This window comes from Oreochromis niloticus, unplaced genomic scaffold, assembly GCF_001858045.2.
Source record: "Oreochromis niloticus isolate F11D_XX unplaced genomic scaffold, O_niloticus_UMD_NMBU tig00007257_pilon, whole genome shotgun sequence".
NCBI lineage: Eukaryota > Metazoa > Chordata > Actinopteri > Cichliformes > Cichlidae > Oreochromis > Oreochromis niloticus.
The window spans coordinates 9,182-24,290 of record NW_020328448.1 but is presented as its reverse complement, the minus strand read 5'-3'; the positions used below and the strand labels follow the sequence as shown (position 1 = coordinate 24,290).

At 38.8% G+C, this 15,109-nt stretch overlaps 1 protein-coding gene across 1 annotated transcript; it reads left to right on the top strand.

Moving 5' to 3' along the window:
• The first annotated feature begins 1,529 nt into the window (after positions 1-1,529).
• Positions 1,530-13,744, top strand: LOC109200726 (sacsin-like). The gene is given in 10 exon segments (XM_019356330.2): positions 1,530-1,547; positions 2,044-2,130; positions 4,969-5,080; positions 5,300-5,446; positions 5,537-6,968; positions 7,153-7,241; positions 7,356-12,695; positions 12,698-12,829; positions 12,832-13,168; positions 13,723-13,744. Coding segments are annotated over 10 exon segments (7,716 nt in total).
• The last annotated feature ends 1,365 nt before the right edge of the window (positions 13,745-15,109 follow it).

Sequence of the window (15,109 nt, the reverse complement as noted above, 5' to 3'; positions counted from 1 at the left end):
CTTCAAAGCACATTGTGCGCTGTCTGTCCTGCGTGCTGCACAACAACTTTCAATATTTAGTATTTACTGCTGTTCACACTTAGCTAGATTAACGTGATGGTGTTGTGTTTAGTATGTTGCTTTGTTTTTGTTTGGTTTTTTTTGCTTGTCTTCTCTTCTTTTTCTCTCAACAGGTGATCCAGGAGATTTTTTTTTCTCTTTGTCTTTGTAAGTGCCCTTTCTCACTGTCCCTTTTCCCTTCTGTTTTTCTTTTCCTTCCTCTCTTTCTTTCTCCCTTTCCTATCCCCCAGTCATGTCTGTCCCATCTGTAACAACTGAAAATAAAATAAATAATAACAACAAAGTTTGATCAAATGGACCAATACGGCAATGCCATGATGATCCATTTGGCAAAATAAATCCATTTGGTATCCTTGTTGGTCTTCAGACAACAATTCTGACGGCTAAAGAACCAAATGGGACAGACAAAAAAAAACAAACAAAAAAAAACAGTACACCTCTCTGAACAGTGTCTGGGAGGCTGTGGTTGCTGCTACACGCAATGTTGATGGTGAACAGATCAAAACACTGACAGAATCCATGGATGGCAGGCTTTTGAGTGTCCTTGCAAAGAAAGGTGGCTATATTGGTCGCTGATTTGTTTTTGTTTTGTTTTTGAATGTCAGAAATGTATATTTGTGAATGTGGAGATGTTATATTGGTTTCACTGGTAAAAATAAATAATTGAAATGGGTATATATTTGTTTTTTGTTAAGTTGCCTAATAATTATGCACAGTAATAGTCACCTGCACACACAGATATCCCCCTAAAAGAGCTAAAACTAAAAACAAACTAAAAACTACTTCCAAAAACATTCAGCTTTGATATTAATGAGTTTTTTGGGTTCATTGAGAACATGGTTGTTGTTCAATAATAAAATTATTCCTCAAAATACAACTTGCCTAATAATTCTGCACTCCCTGTATGTACAAAGTGTGGCTCTTCATAGTTTAGTTTGCATAGCATTGCATTGTATCTAAAAACAATGCAGCGTGTAGGTAGCTGATATTTGATTTTTTAAATTCAAACTGATTAAGAGGAAGTTGGCCGCTATTCAGCGATAGTGTATATTTCCTTCCTCTTTGGGGGTAATAGAGGCCACCCAAACACATGAGATATCAATGGAAAGCCCAGAATATCCTCTATTTAGTACATCAGGACTTAGTGGGATATCTCAAATAAGTCAAAAGATATAGACCAAAAAACAAATGTCTATTACAGAGGACATAAACGAATAGGCTGGTTCTCAGGAGGATATGTTGTATGACTTTGTTCTGCTTTCCAGTGTGTCACAATACCTTGAATTTCTTACAGGAACCAACCCTGGAACAATGAGTCTGAAAGCAAAGAAGAAAGCTCGGTGAGTTGCTTTGCTTTTCCTTTAATGTAATGTATACAGTTCTTCCTACTGTATATAAAACAATAGGAAATACTGTTATGCACATCCTACAGAACAGTACTTCTGTAGGAAGTACTGTACGCAAAAAATATGTGGCTCTATAGTACTGTAGGAAGTGCTGATGCATATTAATATTTTTGGCGCTAATGTGATTTTTTTCATTTTACTTGTAGGTCAAATTATTTATTGAATTGAATTACTGCTCAGTGTGTAATTATTTGAATCACTATATGAAATGTTTTTATTAGTCTTTGAGTGCACATCTTCAGTCATTTCCATGAATGAGTTCAAACATTTGTAACCAGTTCCCTACAATTACATACTAAATGCAAAGTTCGTATTCAACGTTTTATCATCCAAATTACATCAAGTACCTGCCCCTTTTAAATTTATTGTCCCATAAAGTATTTTCTGATTTCATCACAAGCTGTTATCTGATTGAAAGTTGAGAACTTTATGGCTAAGAATACAAGTAAAATACACAAGCTTGTTTAATATTAGCTCTTTCCTATAATCAGTGTATCAGGAGGACTCACTTTGGTTTAATTTAAATTCAAACTCAGTGCTTTTTAATTTCTCTGCTGATACTGTTGCTTTTTTATAGGACTTCTTTGGGGCCACAGCACCGCCCTTCATTGACTACTTGAAAGATATTCTACGTCGATATCCAGATGGCGGACAAATTTTGAAGGTTGGTGTAATGTTTGCCAAAAGCCCATTTTATCAGTTACTTCTTAAAGTACTTCATGGGATTGCAAAGGATTTTCAGTCCTTTAGAAATCCGGTTTCGAAACTGTCCCTTGGCTCTGATCAGTAAATGCTTTCCTAATGAATAAATGGTCTCAGTTACTCATTTTGGCATTTTGTACCTTGCTGATAAAAAACCATTAAGTCCATTTTGTAAATCATTTTTAAATAAATCATAATCTGATCATTTAAACTGTCACAAAGGAGGGTTATCTAGTCTGTGCTAACGGGCTAACTCCTTGTTATTAAAAAACACTGTTTTCACAGTAAGATACACCATTGTACACCCAGTTTCCAAAAAAAATAACAAGATAATGACAGCAAAAAAACACGAAGATTGTGGCCTCATAACAGACTTCAGTGACTAATATCGCCGTGGTTCTGTCCAACTTTCATAGTGTGAAGAACTCATAAACTAATTTTGACCAAATTTCACACAAATGGATGCGTTTTAGGAAATGATGATATTTTATATCCAAAGGGTCAAATTTCTGGTTTACAGTAACATGATATTTAAAAAAACACTCTTCTGGCCATTGTTTAATACTGCAACACTAATCCTAGATGTGTACCTTGTGAAAATTGTGTGACTATTTGATCTTTTTTGCTGCTTGGATGCAGTTTCTTTGTAGTAACAAATATATTTAAAACTCTTTTGGCTATCATAGCTATAAACTTGTGTGTGGAATCAACTTTACAAGTCAAACGTGAGCACATGTAACATGTTTTTTGAGCTTCAAGATCTGTACTGCAAACAATATTCTCTATCCCAGATACTTGACTTGGATAGGGATCAAATTAGTGGATTATTGGAAACATGGATGTAAACTGCAAGTTGACTGCAAGCATTACTATAATTCTGTTTTTTTTCTGAGGTTTTGCACCACTTGCACCGCATAAGCACCATATACATTAGTGTTCTTCTGTTTGAAAGACTCACCTTCACTGCTTTTCATTGTGGCCAAATACCAGAATCTTTGTTTTGTCTGACAATAAAACTTTTCTCCTGAATGTATTTGGCTTGTCCTTGTGGGAAGCTGCAAATTTTAGTTGAGCAGAAGGTGCCAATTTTGGAGCAGGGGCTTTTTTCTTGGTTGGCACCCTCTAAGTCCAGGGCAAGGCAAAAATGGGTCTTTGGGTCTTCTTACAGACCAAGGTCTGTAAGAAATAAATGTAAATCCTGTAAACTTTCAGTTGTAGTCAGTCATGATTTAATAATGATGATAAGAAGTTAATAGGCCCTGGCATTGTAAAAGACACTGTAGAACCTTCAGTAGCACTTAAAAGATTTAAGTGACTGTATGTATATAATATATATATATATTATATTTTGGCCTTCTGTGGATTAGAGAAAATCTAAAATAAATTCAACCTTGTGCATCCAATTCTTGTTTTTTAAATAATTCAAAGTATATGCTGTACAATTATTCCACCGAGGAAAAAGAACAGTTCAAAGAAATCAGGAAAGTCCCAAATTACCATGGCATTCACGACCATGATGAGAGTATGTAAACTTTCAACCACAACTGTTTAGTTTTCAGTATTTCCGCTGAGTTAAACTGACACAAAAAATAATTATGTCATAAAGCTTAAAAGATTTTTGTTTTTCATTGTATGTTGGCGAGCAAAGAATTATAATTAAAAAGTTGATTAACAATGTGCAAATGGATGAAGCAAATAAATGTTAACAGTAGAAACTGAGACAGATGTTTTCATTGTACACATTTTGATGTTACAGTAGGAAACCCAAATGGCTAATTAAAGCAGGGCTAGATCCCATTTAAACGAGTCGCTTTCAGGGTTTGGTATGCTGGTTCACAGGAGAGATGGGACACTTCTTGGAACAAAACCATTGTTCACGTCACCTTTCCTGCTAAAGTAAGGCAAAATTGCTTGTAGGGGTGCGGCTATCAATTATTTTAGGGATCAAGTAATCTATCGATTATTCAATTGATTATTCGAGTAATTGATAGGAAATACTTTTGTCTTATTAATGAGCAATAATAAATAATCAAAAGAGAAAGAACCAGCAGTGCATTGGTTTCCATTTTACATACTGCAATGTTTTAAAGTTTAACTGCATACAAAATCTGTAAAAAAATAAATAAAATAAAATCTATATTGAAATTTTAGCTTTTAAAGAAAACAGTTTCTTAAATGCAAAAGATATATAAAAATCTCAAATCACAATCACAAACTAAACTAAGGAATACAAATGTACCTTTACTCTGTCTTGTTGGAAGATTTTCTGACATTATTAAAAGGTAAGTTTAAAAACCCTCAGGTCAGGTACACCCCATCTCCCCCTTTAGCCTCACCCCTGTTTGCTGAAGGTATCGTTTTTATGAAATTAAATGATGATTTTACCAGTCTGGTGTCAGACTAAACTCCCAGGAGCTTTTTTCCAGTAAAGGTTTTAATGGTAATTACAGGAACAGCCCTGCTGTTTTGGACGCTAGAAAAGCGTTTTCTTTCACTCATCCTGACCTCACCGTTCTCGCTAACGGCTCTGACTCTTTGCTCTGTGTAAACAGACTCTGGCTCCACATTAAACTGTGCCAGCATCAGCATCACTGCTGCTATTGTGTTATCAGTATTTTTGAAAAGCTAGCATTTACATTGTTTGACAAATGAGCGCGCTACAGGGCCGTGCGTTAAACACAGCATAGAAGAATTTGTGTCGAGAATGTTTTTTAGAATTAAATTACTTGATGAATTTTTGCAGCCCTACTAGCTTGCATTGGCTGTCTTCTGTTAATAGTTGGTTTTGTTGGTCAACCAGGAACTGATTCAAAATGCAGATGATGCTCAAGCCACAAAAGTGGTTTTCATCCATGATGAGCGAAGCTATGGGACTGAGAGCCTTTGGACTGAAGAACTGGGAAAATATCAAGGTATTTATTGAATAACAATAAATAAACAACCTTTTTTCAAAACCATATATTTCTAACGTTTCTTTTACTTTTTACATGAAAAACTGTTAATGAAAGAAAAAAATAGACAATAAGGAAAATAGATTGTTTTGGGGGGGGGGGTCAGTCTTTTTTTCAGTCTTTCTTTTTCTTTTTTTATGTATTATCACCAAGCCATAAGAATGTTTTATTTTTACGAAGGTCCTGCTCTCTATGCCTACAACAATGCCGCATTCACTGAGGACGACTGGGGAGGAATTCAGATGGCTGGAAGGAGTGTCAAGCGTGACGACCCGAACAAAGTCGGGAGGTTTGGAATCGGCTTCAACTCTGTTTACCACATAACAGGTGAAACTATGTGTAGTAATCACACTTGATAAGAGTAAGGTTTTTTTTAAATAAACAATTGACAGTAGCATATCTTTACTTTGTTCATAGATGTGCCAAGTATATTCAGTTCAGGCCACCTTGGCATGATGGATCCCCAAGAAAAAGTATTTGGAGAGAGAAATGGAGGATTTCAGTGGTCTTTGGATGATGCTGAAGACCAAGAAGTTCTGTTGAATATGAGTGATCAGTTTCAACCATTTAGAGATATAGTCTCACTTGTGTGTGAACATGGATGGTCGAAAGTTGTCATGGAGGATCAGCACTTCAATGGGACAATTTTTAGATTTCCTTTACGCAATGAAGCATCAGAAATTTCTGATAATCTGTATGACTCAGATAAAGTGGTTGAGCTTTTTGATAGCTTCATTGCAGATGCAGATTTGAGCCTCCTCTTCTTGAAAAATGTCACCTCCGTGTCCTTGTTACATATTAGTGAAGATGGAGCTGTTAACACCAGACTTGAAGTGAAATCTTCAGTTCCCACAGATGGTGTTTTGGAGTCAGAAGAGGAGTCAGTCACTGAGGGTCTAACAAGGTTCAAAGTTATAACTGTGAGTTCAGAAGACCAAAAAGAGACAAAGTGGCTTCTGACAACATGTACCATGAAAGAGGGCGTTGCCGAAGATCTTGATTTGCTTACAAAGAAGTTGAGCTTTTTACCTCAAGTTGACCTGGCATTCCCCTGTGGTGAGAAGAGAGACTGTAGCCAGAGCAGACTGAGCTGCTTTCTCCCCCTTCCAAACAATGAATCCAATAAGACAGGACTCCCAGTTTATGTCAATGCATGCTTTGGCCTCACAGACAATAGAAGACACATCAAATGGCAAGAGGAAGACCAGAGACATGATGAACATGCATTGTGGAATGAAATGCTGATGAAGAAGGTGTTTCCACAAGCATACATCAAGATCATTCAAGATGCCATTAAACTTGCCCAAAAATCTATCCTCCCCGTTTCCTCTGTGTACAATCTGTGGCCAGATCTCACTCAGATACAACACAAAGACAAATGGCATGCTCTCACTCTGGATGTTTTTCATCACTTATTCAGACAGAACGTGGCCATCCTCTCTCTTGCTAAAGATGAAACACAGTTTATCTCTCCATCAGAAGCTGTTTTCCCCTGCAATGGCCCAACAAGCACCAACATATTGTCTGCCATTAAAAGGGCTTTAGTGTCATCTGGAGAAAATCTTGTCACTTTACCAGCTAGTGTTGCAAAGGCCATAAATGAGGCCTACCCAAACCCTACTACCCTAAAACATGTGACTCCAGCATTCCTCAGGGACATTCTCCACAGGACCGGCGTGGATAACATCACCAAAGACGACAAACTCAGTCTTTTGGAGTACATTTTGGGTGATGAACAATACAAAGAACTTGAGGGTCTTCACCTCCTTCCACTCAGTGATGGCTCTTTCAGATCTTTCACATACAAAGAGGAAGACACTGCTTTGATTGACAGCCATGAATTTCCAAGGTAGGGTTTCCATACATCTATCAATATTTAAAATAAATGTTATATTCATTATGACTAAAGTTGCCATTTTTATGTGTTATTCACATATTGATTGTAACTGAATATTTGGAAGGTTCAGGAATATTTCTATACTGAATGAACTCTTAACAGTTTGATCGACAGAATCCATTACACTTTTTTATAGAGTCTTGCTGCCATTCTGTAAACCCTTGTTCATCCCACATGATCTGACTCCAGCCTGCAGTGCCCATCTGAAAGAACTGGCCAGAAGAAGTAAGTCAAAGTAATTTTAAACAATACAGAGTCATTTGTACACAGCTACACATTTTAGCACACACATTTATTCTTATCTTTAAAAAAAAAAAATCTTTTTAATCTGCTCTTCAGATTTCTTCAAGGTCATCAACATTGATGCATCCCATTTGGCTGAATATGCAAGACGATATTTGCCACCAGACTGGAAGCAGACAGGGAAGAACCTTGTTACATGGGACAACAACAACAGTCAGCATCCACCTTCAGACTGGTTTCAAGAATTCTGGAGCTTTCTCAACAGTCATTTTAACGAGTTAAGTCCTTTCACTGGCATACCTCTAATACCAGTTAGTCCTCTGTCTTGCAGTCAGACTGTATCAGTAGCAAAACTACAGCAGAGCACAACTCTGATCTTTCAGAAAAGTAAACAGCTGAATTTGCCAGACCGAATAGCTCAGCTGGTGAACAAAGTTGGTGGGACAGTGGTGAGAGGAAATGAGTGGCTCAAGCATGTAGACCTTGACTCGTACGTGCTGTACCCATCTCCAAGGAGTGTTTTGAAGGTCCTGATGAATTTAGATTTCCAGCATCTTGTCACAGAACTCACATCTGCCTCTCACACAGCACGCAATGAACTAAAAGACTATCTGTCTTGTCTGGATTCTCTCTCAAAAACAGAGAAAGATTTTCTCTTGAGGTTGCCTTTGTTTCAAACCATGAAAGGATTCAGTGTTGCAGCTCAATCAAAACAAGCTGTGCTTCTGATCTCAGGCCTAACAGTACCAACAGAGCTCCCTATGCCTGATTCCATAATCCAGTGTTCTACTGAGACTGACCGCAGACTGTTACAGCTGCTCAAAGTTCATCTCTTGGACACCGCCGAAGCAGCCAATGTTCTTGTTGGCAGCATAAGGAAAGGCGCTTGTAGCAGTGACAACACTAAAAAAACAATGACTTGGGTTTTACAGCATGGTAAGGTGCTTTTCTCACAAAACGAATCCCTGAAATGTAGCTGTAAGGACTTGAGCTTCATTGAGGTGAATGGACAGCTGAAAAAGGCATCTGACTTTTTTGATCCAAGAATTCAGACTTTTAAAGTCATCTTTGAGTCACACTTCTTTCCACCGCCTTCATACACTCATTCACTGCAGATGCTGGAAAGCTTAACAGAAATCGGATTACTGAATAAAGAGATAGATGTCTCACCTGAACATTTGCTACATGCTGCCACCCTGACTGACAAACTGTGTGTGAACTCACAAACTGAGGCTCTAAGAAGAGCTCAGGTTCTGTTGGAAATGTTGGAAAGTAATGATTTACTGTCAAAGTTTTCTCACAAACAAATTCATTGCCTCAAAATGCTTAAATGGATCCCATGTGAACAACCTGGAAGTGACCAAAAATTCAGTGATAAATCTCAGAAGTATTGTTTGTTTTGCCCAAATGAAATAAGACATTCTGTGTATAAGGACATTGTTGGACATGTAATGCCACTAACAGGGAAGCTCAGTGACAGAGTTAGCAACAGATTTGGTCTCAAAGACCTACCACCACCTGAAAAAGTGATTGAAAATCTGTCAGTCTTGAAATCAAAAGCACTGGAAATGGTTAATCCTGACACAGATGTAGACTTCAAAAGACAGCTGCACAGCATTTACAAACACATGCAAGACAATGTCTCTGTATTTGTTACAATGATGAGCAAGGAGACATGCTGGCTATGGACTCACAACCAGTTTGTTGCACCCCAGGATCTGGTTCTTGAATACCCAAATAATCTAGATCTGAGTTCTTACATTGGGAAGGTGCCAAGTGAATTTTTGCCATACAGAACATTGTTCCAGAGGTTTGGCCTGAGAAAAGTACTTTCCAGTGAAGACATTTTGGGCATTCTGTACTCCATCCAGCAAACAATTGAAGCAAGACAAGTGCCATTTGCAAGTTCCTCAGAGGTCAAAGTGTCAATAGAAATTCTCAACTGGCTCTGGAAAGAGAAGAAAACAGTTCAGGATGACATCCCAGTGCCAGTTATTGCTGAGGGAGGAAAATTTACCCTTAAACCACGATCAACAGCTCTTTTCTGTGATGTAAGCAAAAATGGACTAAAAGAACTAAACTGCAGAGAAGAGGACATTTATGTCATACATGAGGAAATTCCAAAAGCAGCCGCTGAATGGCTGGAAATTCGTTTTCTCAGTACCCACATCCTTGATCCAGAGGAGATAGGAATAGAGCAGTGTGGACAATCTGAACCAATAACAATGAGGATAAAAAACATTCTTAAAGAGTACGATGAAGACAGTGACATCTTCAAAGAGCTCATCCAGAATGCAGAGGATGCTGGGGCAGATGTTTGCAAGTTCTTGGTGGATTTCAGAGTACACAGAGATGCCCCTGAAAGCCTGATTGACCCTGACATGGCTCTTTGTCAGGGACCTTGTCTTTGGGCTTTCAATAATGAGCAGTTTACAGCAGAGGATTGGAAAAATATTGCCAGAGTTGGCTCAGCCTCAAAGGAAAACAAAGCAGAAAAAATTGGAAAGTTTGGACTTGGATTCAACACTGTGTATCATGTGACAGATGTCCCCTCCATCCTTAGTGGCAACAGTCTTCTCATACTTGATCCAAATGTTACTCATCTCACAAAACATATCAAACATAAATCAAATCCCGGAATCAAGCTCGATCTCTCTCAACAGCGACTCTTTCATTGTTTTCCTGGTCAGTTTGGATCATATGAAAACATTTTTGACTGTAATTTTACCAGAAAAAGTCCTCCTGAACCCTATCCAGGAACTCTGATCAAACTACCTTTCCGAAGTGAAGAAGAGGCTGCCAAATCAGAAATAAACCCAAAAGTGTATCAAAAACACAATATCCTTGATTTTCAACATCTCTTTTCTAAGAATTCACAAACCCATCTGCTTTTTTTAAAGAACATCATTACATTATCCCTCCAAAATATCCCACACAATGGATCAACTCCACCAAGAGATAATGAAATAGAGACCATCTTCTCTGTGTCCAAAACCACTGTGAGTGCAATGGAGATTCCTGATGACAGCAGTGTGTCCAAGCAACGTCATGCTGAGAAATCACTAATGAAACTTGATGGTAAATGCAAAGGACTAATTGAATCTTGCACAGTCAGAATTATCCAAATATCCAGTCAGCTGTCTAATGAAACTAAACTTCAGTTCTGGCTCCTGTACAACTGCTTTGGGACAGATGAGTCCTTGAAAATGGCCCTTCAGAAAAACAAGCAAGCCAGTTTCTCTTTGCCCATTGGAGGGATTGCTGTGCCTTTGCAAAATGATCCAGAAACTGGAAAATTCACCACATTACAAACAGATCTTGTTGGACAGGCCTTTTGCTTCCTTCCTCTTCCCATTCACACAGGTCTTCCTGTCAATGTAAATGGCACATTTGCGGTGACAAGCAACCGAAAAGCTCTGTGGGAAACTGGAGTGAAAAATGACTGGAACAAAGCTCTCCTTCAGGATCCAGTAGTGACAGCATATGTTACTGTACTCAAGGCGCTAAAGAAAATATCAGAAGATAAGCAGCTGGTGAGTTACTGTTATCACACCTTTTGGCCTGAGAGAGAGAAAGTGACTGAAACTTTCAAGCCTTTAGTGGATGCACTTTACTCAACCATTGTTGATGACTCTGTCGGTCCAGAGCTCTTTAGTGATGGAGAACAATGGTTCTCAATGAACAATGCCATATTTCTACATGAGAGCATTGAAAATGATGAAAAGATTGGTGACCTTGCAGTTCAAGTTTGCAAGAAATATGCAAAAGGACCCAACCATGTTGTTCCTCTTCCACTGTGGCTGAGAAATAGCTTCAAACAGGCTGGCCTAGAAAAGGTTTTACAAAACAGGACCTGGAACTGGGAGAAGTTCTACAGAGAAGCAGTGTTCAGTAACCTAACTACAATGGACTCGAAGAGTAGAGATACCCTTGTGCTGCATGCTATTGACCTTCATATCAAAGAAATTGACAATCTGCTGCTCTGCCATCCATGCATACCCACAAAGGATGGACAGCTCCAACATGTCAGGAAACTTGTAAATCCATCAGGGAAAGTGGCCTGTCTGTTTGAACCAAAAGAGGGACGCTTGCTTGATGGATCCGAAAATGACTTCAGATCTCCAAAAAGGATTCAGCGTTTGTTGGAACTCGGTATGGCAAATGATCATCTCCCATTGGAAGATATCACAGAGAAAGCAGGCACAATTAATAAAACCTGGAGCATTGACAAAAATAAAGCATTTGTCCACTTGAAGTGCCTTTTTGAACTGATGAACAATCACATTTATGATGAAGACTCTCACCACTGGAAAACACTGAGGACAACTGCATTTCTTCCAGCATATTCACCTGGTGATGCAAAAATGGAAGGAAATGTAACACTTAAAAGGCCCATTGATGTTTTTAGTGACAAATGCTCCCTTCTCGTTAACATGACACAACCAGTGCTGGATAATAGTAATTTGAAAATACACCACAGTGATCCAGTCCTACAGATCTTGGGCGTGAACAGCACTCCGAAGCCAGAGGTGGTGCTCCAGCAGCTGCATGAAGGAAGCAAACAAGCACACTCCATTGACAGAGCCATGCTTTACAAAATAGCATTTGAGTGCTATAAGTGTCTGGATCAGTGGATCTGGGACTCTGGAAATACCTCTTACATTTCACAACAAGCAAATTCATTTCCATTCATCCTCATTGGCGATACATTTGTGAATGTTGATCGTGTAGCTGAGAACGGGCAATCTGAAGCAAAGCCCTATCTCCACGTACTTCCAGCTGCCTTCACAAGCTTCAGGAACCTCTGGACATGTATAGGTGTTGAAAAACAATTCACAACCACTCAGCTTCTAACTGTGTTGCAGGAATTAAAAGCTCAACATGGAAACCAGCCCCTACCAGAGAGTGATCTCTCAGTTGTCTTCACAATTTTAAACAAAGGGATTTTTGAGGCCAAAGTCAAAATCACAGATGACTGTCTGATACCCAATGAGTGTGGAGTTTTGCAGTTTGCTAGTGAGCTATTTTACAATGACAGCCCATGGATGCCACTAACTTCAGGTGTCACATTGTGTCACGAGAATATCCCACGACCTATGGCTCGCCACCTTGGAATCAAAACAACAAGGCATCATTCTCTGGAAACCCACATAGTTGATGACATGTCACCATTTGCTTTTGAGTTTGAACAGCAGGAACAGCTGACTGTTCGTATTAAAAACATAATTTCAGCCTATCCATCAAAGAAGGATATCCTTAAAGAGCTCATCCAAAATGCTGATGATGCAGAAGCAACAGAAATTCACTTCATCTGGGACAAAAGACAACATGGGAAAGAAAAAACATTTGGGAAGAAATGGAACAATCTCCAGGGTCCAGCACTTTGTGTGTTCAACAACAAAGTGTTTTCTGATGCTGACATTAAGGGAATTCAACAGCTGGGAGAGGGAGGAAAGCACAACACCCAGGGAAGATAGGGAAGTACGGAGTTGGATTCAACTCTGTTTACCATCTGACTGACTGTCCTTCGATCCTTACAGGAGATAAAGTACTTTGCATTTCTGACCCCAATCAAAATACATTGAAAAAACTTCAAATAACGAACGATATGGCATTGGCTATAAACTAGCTGACACTTTCAAAGAAATGTACGTAGATGTCTACAAATCATTTCTTCCAGACAAATTCTCTCTTAAAGAGGGCACCATGTTCAGATTACCTCTGAGAATGGGTACAAATGCAAATACCTCCAAAATATCACAGCAAGGAGTCACTGACCGCGACATGAAAGAACTGTGCTCTGCCCTGTCTGAAGATCCTGAAGGACTAATTCTCTTTCTGAAAAACATCTGCAAAATCAAAGTCCATGAAATCAGTGAAGATTCAACAGGACTTAAACCATCTTTGAGGTTGAAAAAATCTGCCACAGAAAAGTCGGGAAGAAAAAGATGCTTTTATCAAACATCTACAAATGCACTGAAATCAGACAAAACACCACCACACAAGACTTTCTATGAAACTGCAATTTCCACCTCAGATAAAAGACAAAGTAAGTGGATTGTTGCAGAACAGTTTGGCTCCTTCAAAGACAGCTTTGAATTAAAACTATCAGAAAAACTTCCCCAAGCATCATTAGCTGCACATGTGAACAAAAATGGATCCAGCGTCATGGATTTTAAAGGAGAAGCCTTTTGTTCACTTCCTTTGCCAGGGAAAACTGGACTGCCAGTACATGTCAATGGAAACTTTGAGGTTGATTCTGCCAGGAGAAGCCTTTGGAAAGAAGATGGGAAGAGTAAGAAATCAGGCTGGAATGAGTCTTTGAAACAGAACGTCATTGCTCCGCTTTATGCAGATCTCCTGCATTACATCAGGTGCAGCATTGCAGCTAAGAAAGTTTCCTTACATTTATTGAATCATGTTTCAGTACAGAATACTTGTGTTTTTGGCCAACTGTGTCCAGATGTTTGCCCAGACTGGCATGAAATGATACATGGAGTATACAGATCATGAAAGGAAAAGGCCTTGATGTAATCCCTGTGATGAAGAGCTCAACACGGAAAATTGCAGATAGAAAATTGAAGAATACTCATTTGACTGGTGTAATGTCAGTGAAACAGACTCACTTGAGGCCCTTACCTTGCAAACTTTACAAACTACAAGTTGATGCCATCTTGGAAGATCTTGGAATGAAGCTGGTTCCTTATTCCACATGCAGAAGATTTGGAAAAGTTTCACAGATGCTGGGGTTGAAGTGAAAGAGGTCAGTCCCTCCACTGTGCAGACTTTTCTACGAGCAAAACCTCTCAATGATCCAACCCAAACAGATGAGGATTTGCCTTTACCCATAAGTGCTACTTTGATCAAAGATGAGAAAGATGTTCGGAGCTCTTGAGTTTTTGTTTAAAAGATTTCTCCTCACAAAAGGTCACCCAGGACAATTCAAATTTACTCAATGGACTTCCACTTCTTCTCACAAAAGGGAAAATATTGACAGTTTTCAACTCCCAGTCACCCAAGTGGATATCAGTATATGAAAATCTCTTCTTTCACTACGAGACAAATTTGCAGACTATCAGACAAACAAAGACCACATTAAACTTCTTCAAAGTTTTGGAATCATCCAAAAAATGACATTGCCCTGCTCGGAAAAATATCTGAAACCATTAATTCAGCTTCTTCTTGAGAACTGCTATGTTGATCCACACAGTGGTCTTCATGTCCCAAATGAGAAAATGTTGAAGTGGCTGAAATCACTTTGGAGGTTCATAATGAGTGAAATTAAAGCACCAACATCTAGAGATGACGAGTCAAATCTGACACTAAGTGAAGTGAGGAAACTCTTCAGCGACTGCTACATTTTACCTGTTGTGTGTCCAAGGTTGAAACAAGCACTTGCTGCAAACAATGAAACACATGTCAAGTGTTGTGTTTGCCTCACAGAAAGACATATCAGGCATCCTCTTTAAACTTGGTTTTATGACGTCTGATCATGTTTTCTTCTTGAGATGGGCCAACAGGTATATTCATGTCTACATCATGAACTTCTTGATGTAGATGATCAAAGCTCAGTGTTGGATCAAGTGTACAACATTAATCACCAGAGTTTTCCCACCTTTCAAATGATGATATGAAGGAGTTTCAGATGTTCCTGCAATCGGGATTATCCAAGTCCAAAGACAATCAAGAGTATGTGAGGAAACTCAAATCCTTACCAATATTTGAAACAACACATGGTGAACGAGTGAGGATTGATGGACCTAAAAAGGTTTATGTTCTCAACAACTCGTATTCAGTGAGATTTCCAGATTTGTTCAACCTGCCCAACAGCAACAGCATTTTTCTCAAGT